Source organism: Nothobranchius furzeri, chromosome 19, assembly GCF_043380555.1.
Source record: "Nothobranchius furzeri strain GRZ-AD chromosome 19, NfurGRZ-RIMD1, whole genome shotgun sequence".
Lineage (NCBI taxonomy): Eukaryota > Metazoa > Chordata > Actinopteri > Cyprinodontiformes > Nothobranchiidae > Nothobranchius > Nothobranchius furzeri.
In genome coordinates, this window is record NC_091759.1 from 21832625 (window position 1) to 21848515 (window position 15891).

General features: G+C 46.7%; 2 protein-coding genes across 4 annotated transcripts in view; both read right to left on the reverse strand.

The window, feature by feature from the left end:
• vamp1a (vesicle associated membrane protein 1a) overlaps positions 1–2537 on the reverse strand; it is a 442186-nt gene extending 439649 nt beyond the window's left edge. For both annotated transcript variants that reach the window (XM_054745307.2, XM_015974048.3), the window contains exon 1: positions 2313–2537. In XM_054745307.2, coding sequence (XP_054601282.1) covers positions 2313–2314 — 2 coding nt within the window. In that variant the 5' untranslated portion in view covers positions 2315–2537. The remainder of the gene's footprint in view (positions 1–2312) is intronic.
• A 1380-nt stretch (positions 2538–3917) lies between these two features.
• Positions 3918–14605, reverse strand: LOC107394828 (non-homologous end joining factor IFFO1). 2 transcript variants are annotated; one of them, XM_015973982.3, is made up of 9 exons: positions 14461–14605; positions 13266–14257; positions 9427–9487; positions 9082–9177; positions 8410–8735; positions 8212–8332; positions 6071–6160; positions 5868–5998; positions 3918–5749 (listed from the first exon to the last, which is right to left on the reverse strand). In XM_015973982.3, the coding sequence occupies exons 2-9, from the start codon at positions 14159–14161 to the stop codon at positions 5614–5616; spliced, it is 1857 nt and encodes a 618-aa protein (XP_015829468.3). In that variant the 5' UTR covers positions 14162–14257; positions 14461–14605; the 3' UTR covers positions 3918–5613. The 2 variants fall into 2 exon arrangements, with proteins under 2 accessions (XP_015829468.3, XP_015829466.3); XM_015973980.3 differs by having other exon boundaries at positions 3918–5752; positions 14461–14601.
• Positions 14606–15891: the final 1286 nt, after the last annotated feature.

A 15891-nucleotide genomic window follows, 5' to 3' on the forward strand; every position in this document is an offset into this window, starting at 1 on the left:
GACCATTCTTGGATGCTCCTCGGCCTCTTCCCCGTATTCCTCCACCACGCATTCTCAGTCCTTCTCTTCTTCTTCCTCCTCTTCCTTGAGGAAAAACTTCCCCTTGTGCGTTTGCTTGGCCTTGTCTATCCATGTTCAGAGATCAGACTGGCGCTGGTCAAGCTCTATACATCTGTGTTTGGCAGCACACGCTCATGGAAAACACCGGTGTGTGTGACACGCCCCGTCCGTTAGTCTAGTTTCCCCTGACTGTCATCAATGTACCAAATATTCAAAGAAATTCATAAATGGTATTCATGGTATTATGTTCTTGAGCAATTCTGACAACTGAACAGACGGTTGTGCATGCAGCTGCACGGTGGCGCAGTGGTTAGAGAAGGTCCTGGGTTCGCTTCCCGGCCTCGGATCTTTCTGCATGGAGTTTGCATGTTGTCCTTGTGCATGCGTGGGTTCTCTCCGGGTACTCCGACTTCCTCCCACACTCCAAAAGCATGGCTGTTAGGTTGATTGGTCTGTCTAAATTGTCCTATGTGTGAGTGTGTGTGTGTGTGATTGTTTGTCCTGTGTGTCTCTGTGTACCCTGCCTGATTGCCCATTGACCAATGGAGATAGGCACCAGCCCCCCTACATGTGCTTAATCATTTGCCAAGATGCACTGAGACAATTGAGACATGCACTAAGGCCATTTGATAAAATGAATGAGAAATGCCATTCTGTTGTGAACATTTGCCAAGATGGAGGTTTGTCCACGTTACTTTGAGAATGTAATTTCTGTTTCAAGAAATGAGCCAAACCAACAGAGAAAAACTGTAATATGGTAAATGGTAAATGGCCTGTATTTGATATAGCGCCTTCTAGAGTCCTGGAACCCCCCAAGGCGCTTTACAACACAATCAGTCATTCACCCATTCACACACACATTCACACTCTGGTGGGGATGAGCTACAATGTAGCCACAGCTGCCCTGGGGCGCGCTGACAGAGGCGAAGCTGCCGAGCACTGGCGCCACCGGTCCCTCCGACCACCACCAGCAGGCAACGCGGGTTAAGTGTCTTGCCCAAGGACACAACGACAGCGACAGACTGAGCGGATCTCGAACCGGCAACCTTCCGATTGCGAGGCGAGCACTTAACTCCTGTGCCACCGTCGCCCCAATGTAACAATAATATATGCATTTATTTTTATACATTTGTTTACAACAGTAATTAACACGTGTAGATCCTCCACTAGGGGGCAGTACACACGTGCAGGACTAGTTTATGGGCGGTAAGGGCCAATTTTATTTCTTTGTTGCTGTATTTATAATGACACAATAAAGTAAAGATGCTATAGTTTTTATCTTAGTATTCGAATATTTTCTATTTTTTATTTTAAAGTTTAAAGCATCACAGTCCAGATACAAACATGTTAAATTAAACACAAACTTTAAATTTAGAATTCTAATTAAATGATCAAATATAAGTTTATCAATCAGTCAAACAACCTTCTAATAACATAAAGTGAAAATTTATTATTTCTAATGTTTTATTGGATTAGATCAAAGATGTCTGACATACAGGCTCCTTAATTCTTGGTGTTGGAACTGTTATTGTTATTTTTATGATTATTAATGATCACATTTCCTTTTCATGATGCTCCAAAGATCTGAATGTTGTGATTTAAAGCAGCTAAAACAATAAATAAATAAATAAATAAATAAATAAATAAATAAATAAATAAATAAACATGAAATAAAACGTTAAACATGTCTGATAGGCGAAGCGCCGCTCTTTTTGTCTGTTTCTTTTTATTTTCAGCAGATGGGTGAAGTTGGAGGCTGGAGACAGATTAGTGCAGCAGCAGCCTGAGTGATGGAGATCAACATGCCAGCATTAAAACTCCCCTCCCCCACATGCAAACACGTTTAAACCATCTTCTCCAAAACAGAAACCTTCTCAACTTCAGTCTGATGATCAGATTTAAACGCCTGCATCACTTTTAGGTCTGATGAGTTCAAATAGAGCTGAACACGTTCAGCCGCAGCTGATGGAGACTTTGTTGTGGGTGAGTCAGCCGGTGAGTCACGGTCATATTCCTGCAGGATCTGACTGCTGCGCGCCGGAAATGTCCAGATTTACGCATCATTTCTGATAAAAACACAAAAAACGACCAAAAACTGACGAGAAACTAAGTTTTATTTATTTTTAAAGCTCAACCCACTTAAATCAGACGGAAATCACATTAATGAAACTTTCTACACAAAGAATAAAAACACAAATGTTGGTTTTTGGAGGTAAAAAATGGTTTAAAAAAGAAATAAAATGTGTACTCACATCTCTGCGGTGGGATGATGGGATTATCTGTGAGAGAGGGGGGAGGGAGGGGGAGTAGTAACAGCAGAGGTTGGGGGTGCTTCAGAAAATAAAATAAAATAAAATAAAATAAAAGTTCCGTTTGTTTTCTTTTCCCGGTGTTTTAACTTTCTCTTAAACTGAAAGGAGATCAAAGAAACTGAAGCTGCGCAGAAAAACACCATCTGTCCATCACAGAGAAGCCCCGCCCACACGAGCACGCACGCGCATACAAGCACAGCCCCCGTCGGAGGCTGTAACATAATAAAAGGGAGTAATAAAGAGCTGCTTTTCATAGATCCGGGCATTAGGCGCAAAGCACCGATACAATGAAATATAAACTTCATAATTATTGATGTGGTAAAGATAATTAGCAATTACATCTGTTTGTTCACTTCTTGTTTTTAATGAGAAAAATGTTAAATTGGTTCTGAAGTTCAGACTTCCTGAACATTTACTCACTTTTTCATCTTATTAAAAATGTTTATTTAAGTTTTTTTCTCATCTTCTAGTCAGTTCGCATGCAGTTCCTCTTGTGCCCAGCAGAGGGCAGTAAGGCCCATTACAACAGGGTTCGAGCCAGGGGGAAAAATTGTCTTTGTGATGTTTGTAATTGATCATTTTCACAGTTTTAAGATGGAAAATCCTAAATTAATGTGAGATAATGGAACAAGGGAAGAAAAGTGCATCACAGGTGAGCGGCTGTTGTTCCAGCTAACAGGAGGTAACGTCCTTCCTGCATCTTTATGCTGTTCCCATCAGGAAAACAGAGCAGGCAGAAAAGGCTGAAGGGGAAAAAGGAAAGAAGAGAGAGGAGAAAAAGAGGAAAATCAAAGAATGACCAACACTAACATTTTCTCTGAGGTTGTTTGGAGAAGCATTTCTGCTTTGTGTGGGTGTTTTTTACTGGTTTGGAGGCAAACGGAGCGTTTAAAGTGTTGACGAAGCTCAGCTGTTTCCCTTCAGCAGTTTAGTTTCTGTCCTGTTTGCTGTTTCCTGTCTCTGGTCTTCAGTGGAGTCGTTGGTTTTCAGGACCGCCGGCGTCCCGCCGCTGTGAGAGCAAATCAGATGGGAAGCAAGCAATAAATGAACAATAGAATAGAATAGAATAGAATAGAATAGAATAGAATAGAATAGAATAGACTTCATTGATCCAGAACTATTCAGCATGAGGGACACAAACTCATGCGCATCCAGTGTTGCACAAGTACTGAACTCCCTGGACGTTTAGGGAGAGCGTTTCTCTGGAGGTCACTCACCATTCCCTTCATCTCACTGGTGTTCAAGCGAAGGTGCACTCACACAAGTCCATGATGACTGACCTGTACTCCAGGTCATTCCCCTCACACACACAGCTGACAATGACCGAGTCATCAGAGAACTTCTGGAGGTGACAGCTGCTGGTGTTGTAGGTGAAGTCTGAGGTGAAGAGAAAGGGTGAGAGCACCATACCCTGTGGAGCTCCTCCTCCCCCAAGTTTGGTTTATGTGTAAATTGCAGCGGGTCTTTTTCCGGGCTCACTGCTGAACGTAGATGGGTGAGGATGAGTCTCTCCATGGTCCTCCTCAGGTGGGAGGTCACGGCGACAGGGATGTGATGTTTTGGGAACTGGAACCACACCGGAGGTCTTCCACAGGATGGACCTGCTCCAGCTGAAGGCTCAGGTGTGACCACGTCACAAAGATGGAAAACAAAATGGAATTAATCAGTTCTTCTGGAGAAATCAGCTGAATGGTCTTTTCTTTTTTAAAAGTGTTAATTTAACACAAAATACGACGTCTTGTCAACTTTATAAAATTCAGTTTTTAAACGTTGACTTTATGAATTTTCAAACATTTGACAGAAATTTTGTCATTGAATCAGAAAATGTTCAATAAAAGTAAAAATATGGAATCGATGCAAACAAACGTAGTTCGACAGGTTTTACATGAGAAATTTGTGTTTTTATTATGAAAAAAAACACAAATTAGGGGAAAAAAATCAGGATTTTGAGCTGAATTCTGACATGTTGGTGCAGCTTTGAGACATTTAAACAACAGATTTTTTTAACCTTTTATTTGTTTTTCTTTGTGATTACACAAGCCAAATAACATGTTTTCTGCACACATTCATCACGTTTCCTATCATAATAACCATTTAAATAACAGCTGGGAATCAAACTTGCAGCATCTTTCCCCCGCAAGGTGATTTTTCCCCTTAATTTATTTGATTTTACTAAATAAATGAACTAAAAGTTCAGAAGCATCATCTTCTGCACTAAAGGGTATTTTAAATGACACAGAAGTGACTCAAAACATTTACTTTACATAAACTCGTCTGCAGTCCTCAGCTAGGACGGCGTACAGATCAAATATGTTCTTTAAAGGAAACATTATTATTATTTTAACTTTGACAGCAACACCAGGAAGAGTTGACACAAAACAGACGCTAAATCTTACCTTTAAATGAGCAAAAAAACACGATTTATCTACTTTTTAGCTGCAAAGTTTCCTCATTTTTTATTCTAAAGAACACAGAATGTCTTTTGTTATGAAGACAGAAAAATGCAGAAAATTTACCACCTAAACAATCAATTTGTTTATTTAAACTCCAGAACTTTCAGAATAAAAGTTGCCTTTAAAGTCTAAAAATGTGCAAACATATCTTTCCAAGCAGAGAACTCTAGCATTTCAAATTAATCTAACGAATTTGTGGATTTCTGAGTATTTTTCTGTGCTGCATCAGACTTTTTTACATTAGTTTAAGGATATTTAATAACCACAAAAATTCATGTAAAATGAATTTTTCATGTTTAAAAGTTGAAAAACACAAACAACTCTGAGAAAAACACTTAGGCGACGTGTGAGAACTACATTCTTTGTGCGTTAATACAGTTTTTTCTTTCTTTTATATGTGCAAATTACGTTTTCCTGCTTGAAACAATGAAAATAATGTGCAAAATAAAATGCACACATACTTAAAGTGCATCGTTTCCGTGTAGTTACAGGCAGTGACCACAGGAGGGCAGCACACAGACTCTGGGCTTTTGCTTGTCTCAGCTGTAAAACGTGACTTTTTCTGCCGGGATCCTTGACAGCAGCGATCGGGTTTGGGATTTTTGGTTCCTGTTGCTTCGGTTCTCCTTTTGCCACACTAGCTGATTTTCTTCTGGTCACTTTTTTCCTGTCCACATCTGGCTGCAGCTGTCGGAGACGACGACACTAATCAGACAGTTTAGGACGTGAGGGCGTGTTTGTTCACCGTAGGTCAGCGTGGCAGGATCAGAGGGAGAAGGCGCGGTGTGTCACGGCTTCCTCCAAGTCACGGGAGGGATGGCAGCACTGACGCTGCTGCAGGAATCGCTTCTGGCGGAGGCGGCGGGAAGAGCCGGCTTCTTCCTCTCGTCTTCGGAGTCCTCCGGCGTGATGAGAGACGTGGACCTGCTGGAATAAAGCACAGAAGAAGTTTTAAAAGTTGTACCTGACTCTCTGACTCTGGAGCCACACGAGGCTCATCAGCTTGGATAACTCGCACAAACAGGCGGCCATCTTTCCGTACCTGTCTCCGCTCTGCGTGATGAGTCTCCTGCACGTCTCCATCTGAACATCCAAACCTCTCTTCATGGAGCACATCTCCATGTACTCGTGCAGGTGGCGGTTCATGTCGCTCTTGGCTGTGGCCAGCTCCAGCTGAGCAGGACATCAGATCATTATCATTACTGCTGAGACGACCCGGTTCTGACCCGGACGTGATCGTCTCACCTCTATCTGGTCGATGGTCTCCTGGTACTCCTTCTCCCTGGATTTGAACAGACACTCCGTGTCTTTAATCACCTTCTCTATGGATTCCTCCTGCAGCAGGAACAACAAGGTTGAGGTGATTGAATGTTTTTCCCTGGAAATTCTTCTGAAAGCAGAATTTATTATTCAACTTTTTGTTCCACGATGAATTAAAGAAGGAAAGTTGTCGAGTTAAACGTTCTGCTCCTCAGAAACAGCAGGACGCACCATAGCAACCGGCGGCGTGTGTGGTCGGGTCTAGAAAAAGGAGGAAATGGGATAACTCTCAGCTGCTCACCACACTTTAGCTCAATAAAGCTGTTTGTAATGTTGAGTTGAAGAAGCACACCGCAAAACATTATTATCCGTCTTCTGCTGTGGGCAAAATAACCACCATAAGCGCTAAACCTAAATTAAACCTGCGACTGATGAATAAATCATTTAATGGAGACATGTTGTGACTTATTTTCTTAAGTTAGAACACTTATGTGGTTGATCTAGAACATGTTTATGATGTTTTTGCACTAAATTCCTCTCAGAAAGCAAAAATTATATATTCTTTTGATATTTTCAGTACCTTCCAGAATGGTATCTTCCGTTTGAGGGCTCTGTGTCTTTAAAGCTGGGCGGAGTCTGTGCGACTTTTTCACTCGTACTCAGCTCCAACTCAAACTGTTCGACTTCCTCGCTGGGCAGAAGTCACGAGTCGTGTGATCACACCATGGACGTAATTTTTTTTTTGGGGGGGGGACAGGGGGGACATGTCCCCCCCACTTTTTCCAAAGTCAAGTTTTGACCCCTGCACTTTTTACCATCCAAAAACAATATTACGCTATATTAAATTCACACTGGTTGAGCTCTTGGACCAAGCGAAAAACAACTGTTTGTGTTGAAGCCTGTTTCCCATTAGAACATACTGTAAAGACCCCCCCTGTCCCCCCCACTTCTAAAGTAAAAATTACGTCCATGGCTCAAACTGTACGTCTGGTAGCAACACGTCGGACCGAAAAATATGCTAAAAATAGCAGTTTTTACACAACACGTCAGACTTTTTATTCTTGCCTGTTGTCCTTCGGGAGTGCTGCAGGAGGACACACAGGGATTTATGGGGGTTGGATGAGGAAAACGAAATAAAGAAAGTAAATCTGTGTTTTGTGATCAGTTTAATTTGACACGAACACGACAAACACGCTTTCTTGACAATCTTTGTGAGTAAAAAAACGTGTAGAAATAAAAACGAACAACGTGTGTTATTAGGGAAATAGCGGGCGAGCGGTGCTGATGCATGATTGCGCATGCGCCGTGAGCGGTTCTGATACTTTTTGGGTCGCAGCTGCTCGCAGCGCCGCCTCAACAGTGCGATACCCTCATGAGGGACGAGCAAAATATCAAACACGCCAGAAGTTTGTGCGAGCTCACGATTGCTGATCAGTAGCTGGTCACGTGGTGTTAATCGCCTCTCGTAACGCCCTGTACACTACACGACGCTCGGCGCAAAACTCGCCCCGATCTCGTGGATTCTCGCACGAGTGGAAAATTGGCTCAAAAACGTGAAAAAGTCGCACAGTGTACGCCCGGCTTAAGAAAACAAGCAGGAGGTGGCCACGCCCACCAATCCCATGGCTGAGAAGCTCAGATATCTGGGAGGGGCTTGGAGTTGAACAGCTCTCTCTCGCACGTGAGAGATTCTACTTTCCCCAACTGTGACATCACAAACGGGGACTTTTTAAAACGGCTTCTTTTAGACACAGTTCCTAAAACCAAATGCTGAGAAAATGGATGGATTGAGTTTAAGTGTTTATAAAGGCAGCTGAGGTCCCCATGTCTGTTAGAAAGGATGCAAAAGCGGAGTTTTGTGTAATAAGTTCCTCTAACGAGACTTTTAATCTGTCTGAGTCTGTCCATGGCTCCTTTTAGCATTTAACCCCACAGATTATCTAGTTAACCAGCTTACTGGTCAACAGGACACACACACACCCACACACACACACACACACATGTCTAAAAATACTCGTTCATCAGGTCGCCTGGCAGCTCCGAGGTAAAAGCGCCTCCCTTTCCTGGATGTGGGAGGATCGATCAGGGTGAGGAAACGAGTAAATCTGGAGGAGACGGGAACCCACCTCCCCCTGAGGCTCAGCTCCTCCCAGCGTGGAACCGGGAAAGTCCTCCCAGAGCAGCAGAGTCTCTTCGGTTTCCTCCCAGGCCAAACTGTCACAGTCGTCCTCGAACTCACACTCCCTGCTACACACACACACACACAAACACACACACACGTTAGGTTCTGTGTTTACACCTTCGTGTAAAATGAAAACACCTACAGGTGATTCAGCATCCTCTGCATCTGCTCGTTGATCTGATTGGCCGACGCGCCGCCCGATTCCTCGTCCTTAGCCCCGCCCCCTTCACTTTCCGACACGCTCAGCTCGTCTCCGTCCGCGCTCTTCAGCGACTGCCCGCTCGGCTTCCTGCTGCGGCGGCTGGAGGCGGACGGAGGCGTGGGCACCTGGAAGATGGGAATCACGTCCTCGCAGTTCCTCTGCTGGGCGACGTCACACAGCCGGGCGGTGATGTCAATGCGGCGGCAGATGTCCATGTCCACCCTCATGGCCTTTTCCTGGATCTTGCTGTCCAGGTCCGACATATCCTGCGTGTGAGCGATTGTGGGAAGAACGGAAAGGGTAGCGTGAACTCCCGAGTGACGAGTCGTCCATCAAAACCAAATATTTCAATTCAATCCTAAAAATGTTCTTTTCCAAACCCTTTTGTAGGTTTGAAATCCAACAGAAATATTCTCAGTTTTTATTCAACTGACACAAAATAATAAAGGAATAAAAGTACTAATATTATCATGACGCTAATAACAAGATGACGTGAGAACGATGAACTCATCATCAAACATCTCCATGTTTTTAAGAATGTTTTTATTTCAGCTGTTTTTTTTATCCGAGTGCGCACAGGTCACCGAGTTAGCGGTCGGGACTAGGACTCACGCTGCTGACGAGTCCTTTGAAGAGAACCAGCTCTGCCTTCAGCTGCTTGACCCTAAGAGCCAGCTGGACTTGGTGCACCTCGCTCTCCTGCAGGTCCTGAGAACACAAACACGACTTTACGAGTCGTCACCGAGAGCTGAGCGACTCGGTTTTTTAACGTTGTAAAGACACGAGAAAATTAAGACTTTCGACAACAGCTGGTTCTGCAGCTAATGTGGCCAAAGAGAAGAAACTCAGTGTTTATGGAGGCTATTAGTATCTAATCAGTAATAATAATAATAATTAGTAGTAGTAGTAGCCTTTCTTTATTTAATGGATTGTAATAATTTTTGATCGTTTACAAACCTCCTCCAGTTCCATCACTTTATCCTGCAGATCCACCCTGGCTGTGTACTCCTCCTCCCATCTGTAAACAAACAAACAAACAAACAAAATACACATTTACACCAAATGACAAATGAAAACGATCTGTTTGATGCAACTTTTCCACATCAGGATTTTTTCTGTTGTATTAAAATATTCTGATGACCAGCAGGGAATAAGTAATCTGATTACAGGGCGTCTGAACTCAGGATTTATTGACTGTTTTGTTGTTTTTACAGTTTAATCAGATGGAGGCGAGTTCTTTTCTGCAGCTTTAGGATCACACCTGACCTGTTTACCTGCCCGTCTCACCTGTGGAGAGACTCCTCCCTCTGTTATGTTGTTGTAATAATGATTATTATGCATCCTGAGTGGATACGAAGCACGAGGAGAGACCCTGAGATGAGATGTAAACACGCTAGGAGGCGTTTGGGCTAATCGATCGCTTCTGAAACACGTAATAAATCAATATTCTGCTTTTTCAGGTTCTACTGACCTCAGATCAGCTGGTTTCACCGATTCGACACACTGAGAATGTTTTCCAGACTTCTCAAAAGGGAAGATTTATTCAATCTGAGGAATCATCGGCAGGAATCTGTCTGCAGCCGTTTGTGTTTAGAGACCTGACTCAGAAAAACAATCAGCAATGGCATGAGAGAGGGGGGGAGGGAGGGAGAGGGAGGAAGAGGGAGAGAGAGAGTGAGAGGGAGAGAGAGGAAGAGGGAGAGAGAGGAAGAGTGAGAGAGAGAGTGAGAGGGAGAGAGAGGAAGAGGGAGAGAGAGAGTGAGAGAGAGGAAGAGGGAGAGAGAGAGTGAGAGGGAGAGAGAGGAAGAGGGAGAGAGAGAGTGAGAGGGAGAGAGAGGAAGAGGGAGAGAGAGAGTGAGAGGGAGAGGGAGGAAGAGGGAGAGAGAGAGTGAGAGGGAGAGAGAGGAAGAGGGAGAGAGAGGGGAAGAGGGAGAGAGAGGAAGAGGGAGAGAGAGGGGAAGAGGGAGAGAGAGAGTGAGAGGGAGAGAGAGGAAGAGGGAGAGAGAGAGTGAGAGGGAGAGAGAGGAAGAGGGAGAGAGAGGGGAAGAGGGAGAGAGAGAGTGAGAGGGAGAGAGAGGAAGAGGGAGAGAGAGGGGGCAGGAGGAGAGAGATGGAGAGAAAGAGGGGAGGGAGGGGGAGAGAAAGAGGGGGAGCGATTGAAGAGATGGAGAGAGAGTGAGAGATAGAGGGAGAGGGAGAGAGAGAGTGAGAGATAGAGGGAGAGGGAGAGATAGAGAGAGTGAGAGGGAGAGAGAGAGTGAGAGGGAGAGAGAGGAAGAGTGAGAGGGAGAGAGAGGAAGAGGGAGAGAGAGGAAGAGTGAGAGAGAGAGTGAGAGGGAGAGAGAGGAAGAGGGAGAGAGAGAGTGAGAGAGAGGAAGAGGGAGAGAGAGAGTGAGAGGGAGAGAGAGGAAGAGGGAGAGAGAGAGTGAGAGGGAGAGAGAGGAAGAGGGAGAGAGAGAGTGAGAGGGAGAGGGAGGAAGAGGGAGAGAGAGAGTGAGAGGGAGAGAGAGGAAGAGGGAGAGAGAGAGTGAGAGGGAGAGAGAGGAAGAGGGAGAGAGAGGGGAAGAGGGAGAGAGAGAGTGAGAGGGAGAGAGAGGAAGAGGGAGAGAGAGAGTGAGAGGGAGAGAGAGGAAGAGGGAGAGAGAGGGGAAGAGGGAGAGAGAGAGTGAGAGGGAGAGAGAGGAAGAGGGAGAGAGAGGGGGCAGGAGGAGAGAGATGGAGAGAAAGAGGGGAGGGAGGGGGAGAGAAAGAGGGGGAGCGATTGAAGAGATGGAGAGAGAGTGAGAGATAGAGGGAGAGGGAGAGAGAGAGTGAGAGATAGAGGGAGAGGGAGAGATAGAGAGAGTGAGAGGGAGAGAGAGAGTGAGAGGGAGAGAGAGGGAGGGGAGAGAGAGAGTGAGAGGGAGAGAGAGGGAGGGGAGAGAGAGAGTGAGAGGGAGAGAGAGGGAGGGGAGAGAGAGAGTGAGAGGGAGAGAGAGTGAGAGGGAGAGAGAGAGTGAGAGGGAGAGAGAGAGTGAGAGGGAGAGAGAGGGAGGGGAGAGAGAGAGTGAGAGGGAGAGAGAGTGAGAGGGAGAGAGAGAGTGAGAGGGAGAGAGAGGGAGGGGAGAGAGTGAGTGAGAGGGAGAGAGAGAGTGAGAGATAGAGGGAGAGGGAGAGATAGAGAGAGGGAGGGGAGAGAGAGAGTGAGAGGGAGAGAGAGAGTGAGAGGGAGAGAGAGGGAGGGGAGAGAGAGAGTGAGAGGGAGAGAGAGGGAGGGGCGAGAGAGAGTGAGAGGGAGAGAGAGGGAGGGGAGAGAGAGAGTGAGAGGGAGAGAGAGAGTGAGAGGGAGAGAGAGGGAGGGGAGAGAGAGAGTGAGAGGGAGAGAGAGGGAGGGGAGAGAGAGAGTGAGAGGGAGAGAGTGATAGGGAGAGAGAGAGGGGGGCAGGAGGAGAGATGGAGAGAAAGAGGGGAGGGAGGGGGAGAGAAAGAGGGGGAGCGATGGAAGAGATGGAGAGAGAGTGAGAGATAGAGGAAGAGGGAGAGAGAGAGAGGGAGAGATAGAGAGAGAGGGAGGGGGAGAGAGCAGGCTGGGTTACATCACTGCTGCTTGTCGGCTGGTGCTGCAATGCAGGTAGCAAAATAAAAGTCAGCAGGGAGGCAGAGGGGGAGGAGGGAGAGGAGGGAGAGGAGGGGGAGGAGGGGGAGGAGGGGGAGGAGGGAGAGGAGGGGGAGGAGGGAGAGGAGGGGGAGGAGGGGGAGGAGGGGGAAGGATTTTGGAGGAATTGATGTGAAAATAAGAAACTTTTCATCCTTTCAGATGTTTTTACGGTGACTCGTCAGTTTTCTCTCCAGCTTTGAGACAGAACATAAATATTCATGTAAAAATACAGATCAGTAAATAAAACATCAAAGTTAATAAAATTGAAGTACAGCTGGGGTTTATGGGTAATGTAGTACGCATTTACGGTAAAGAGCAACAGAAATGTGTGCTTTAATAAATTAAACTTAAATTAGGCCAAAAGGCAACGACGAGGACGCCTCAGCAGCTCCGAGCTTCTGAGCGTGACCCGTCAGGAACGGGTCAGCGTTCCTCTAGCTGGAGCTCTCCAGGCCGTCTGCAGCAGCCCTGACCTCAACGACCTCTAAAAGCATCCCAGAGACGAGGCGTCCTCCAGCCGCTGCCGGCCATGCATCAGTGTTCAGCTCCTCCGAGAGCCCGATCGATGAACGCTTCGGCGAAAATGAAGAGCAGGGCAACAGGAACACATGAAACTGAAGTTAGAGTGAAAGACCAACAGTCTGTCTGGCCTGGACCCAGAGACCGAGCTACGTTTGTCTTTCAGACCGTCTCTGCACGCTATTGGACAGCTCTAGGACCAATCAGAGCAGCAGAATCTGGCCGTTTGCCCTACACCGTTGAAGGAGAAGCAAAAACATCCCTTTTCTAGATTAAGTACCTCGATCTGCTCGACTCACAGAATAGCCCAAATCGTCCAAACTTGATCCCAAAGCCGTTTCAAACATTTCATGGTGCACTGTGATTGGCTGGCTGGGTCTACGCTTAGCCAGGCCATGGGTTCTTGGACGGGTTCTGTTGTGTTGCAGTCTATGGAAGTGATTCAAGGTCCGTGAGACCAACCTCTATGTGGCAGTGTGAGCGTCCTGTCACTGTCCCGATAGATCATGCGCCCTGGCTACTTGGCCAAGGGGATGTCCCTTTGGCTGACTGGTTAGAGCGTATGACTCTCACCCGGGAGTCTGGGGATCGAATCCCGCCCGGGCCCTCGTTTATCCACCTTGCCACATCTAGAACTCACCTCCTCTTGTACTCGTCCCGCTCTCTCTTCACCTTGGACAGCACGTTGTACAGGGCCCTGATCTCCGGGGTGATGGTGTCGATCTGGACCCCCACACCGCCCGGTTGCGTCCAGGAGACCCCGGGTCCCGCGGTGCATGACCCGGTGCCGAAGCGACGAGCGTGGTTGAAGGACCAGATGGTTCCGGGGATGAAGCGTGGCGGTGGGGGGAGAGTGTTGCCAGTGTGCTGCTCGTTCATGTTGGCCACGGGTCTGTTCGGGTCGCTGGGACTCGGGTTTGGACTGACGGGGAAGCCGAACGCGGTGAGGTTGGAGTTCGAATCGGTGTATTTGTTGTCCATCAGAGCTGGGGGGTTGAGGGTAGGGGAGAGGAGGCCCCCAGGTAGGTAGGCCGGGTTGTTGGCGTTGTGGAGTGGGATGAAGTTTGGTCTGGTTGGAATGGGCCCGATGAATCCAGTCTGGACCCCCATGTTTTTGGTCAGGGGCCTTTGCTGTCCCTCTGCGCTGCTGGAGTCCAGAGCCTGCTGCAGCTGCTTCTCCAACACCTTGTTCCTGCGCTCCAGCTCGTGCACCTTGGCCAGAAAGCAGCGGAAGCGCAGGTTCAGGGTCTTCAGCACGCTGATGTTGGAGCCCAAGTCGTTACGCAGCGCCGTGGCCACCGGAGGCACCCGGTGCAGGTAGGCCAGGCCAGATGACGGCGGCAGGGTACCCAGGTCCAGTCCGGATAAGGGATCAGACCCAAATCCGCCGTTATCACCCAGGAAGTAGCCTGGATCCGGGATGGCCGGGTCGGGCTGTCCCGTCATCTGCTGCTGCTGCGGGGCCGGGAAGCCGCTCTCCCCCAGGACCGGATTCATTCTCGAGTAGGAAAACCTGGAATGCTCGAAATCCGGCATGAACCCAGACTTCTGCGCACTCAGCTTCCAGATGATTCGGTGTAAATCCAAGCAGGAAGCAGGACCTGTAGGCTCAGGTGATCCTCTCCAGGAGAGCTGCGGACAAGAAGGATTATAAACCTAAACCTCTGTCGCACTGAGAAGACATTCCTCAGCTTTCAGACGACAAGCTGTGCAATTCCAGAGTCTTTACGCAGGAGGAAAAACAGACGCAGTCACGCGCATAAATACATTTTATGCTCTTTTTTAACACGTTAAACCCACAAGCAAACATTATTCGGAAAACCGAAGCAGCATACCTGTCGGTTAGAGGAGGAAAACTCCGATTCTGGTTCCAGTAAAGCAGGAGAAACCAGTCCGGAGCGGCGGCGCAGAGCTCAGGAGAGGACTGCAGCGGCGCTTTACCGTAATACCTCTAAACGAGGGACCCGGGGGAAATTACCGTACAACACACAGAGAGGATTTTGAATGAACATTTTTAGAATTGATGCCATTGTGACCAATCAGCCAGTTAGGTCAGTAATTCTCTAAACTGAGGCTGCTCAAAGAAAAACAAACAAACAAACAAACAAAAATCTGCATTTTTGCTTAAATGGTAAAAAAAATGTATTTTATTTTCTCTAAATCTTTTTTAAGAAGCTAATTTTGGTTCGATTGACGTTGACCCCAAGCAGCATGCTTTACTTTAGTTTTTTTAGACTTGTTTGTTATTATTTTTCATTTAATTCAGATTCCAGGAATAATTGAAAAGCTCAAAACTCTGAGTTCATTTATTCAGAGACTTTCTGAGTCCGGCTCTGTTTCCCTCAAACCAAGAACTCCAAATCTGCCACAGAAACAGGATTTTGCTGCTTCAGTCTTCCATATTTAGCAGGGAACGTTGAACAAAGTAGTTGGTTTGCACAAAACATGATTACAGCCAGGGCCGTTGCTAACTATTTTTGGTGCCCTAAGCACAAAGGCTTCGTGGTCCCCCCCCCACCCCCCCACCCCCCCCCCCACCCCGGCAGAGAAAACAACACGATAACACAGTATGTGCAAGCGCTTCACATTAAATTCTCTTTAATTCTCTTGTATGCACAAACTGCTTATTTCTGAAAAGTAGGACTGATACTTACTGTGGCAGTGAGTGTCCTGTCACAATGTCCCGATTGATCATGCGCCCTGGCTACTTGGCCAAAGGGATGCCCCTTTGGCTGACTGGTTAGAGCGTATGACTCTCACCCGGGAGTCTGGGGAATCGAATCCCGCCCGGGCCCTCGTTTATCCACCTTGCCACATTACATACAGTGATCCCTCGCTACTTCGCGGTTCGTTTATCGCAGATTCACGACTTCGCGGATTTTTTTGGAGCCTTATTCAAGGGAAATTCGCAAAATTCGCGGTATTTTTCTATGCGAAATATCAAGAAATTCCTGTTTTTTTCATCAATTTCATCATAAAATGCACTTTTTGTAATAAAACTATAAAAAAAACAAGTAAAAAAAATTTTTCTTGAGTTTTACCCACAAAAAGAGAATGGATCATACGATAAATAATATAGTACTGTATGTCAGACTGGTCGGCTGGATTCGGCAGCTGAGGGAGCGTGGTTTCACAGACGCGGAAGTCTTAGCGTCGGTGAAACGCCGGCTCACCATTAATCTAGGAAACCCCCGAGCGTTTGAGCGTCAACGAAGTGACACGGAAATGCCGGGCTTTCCAGAAGTAAGTAAGATAACTTACTATGA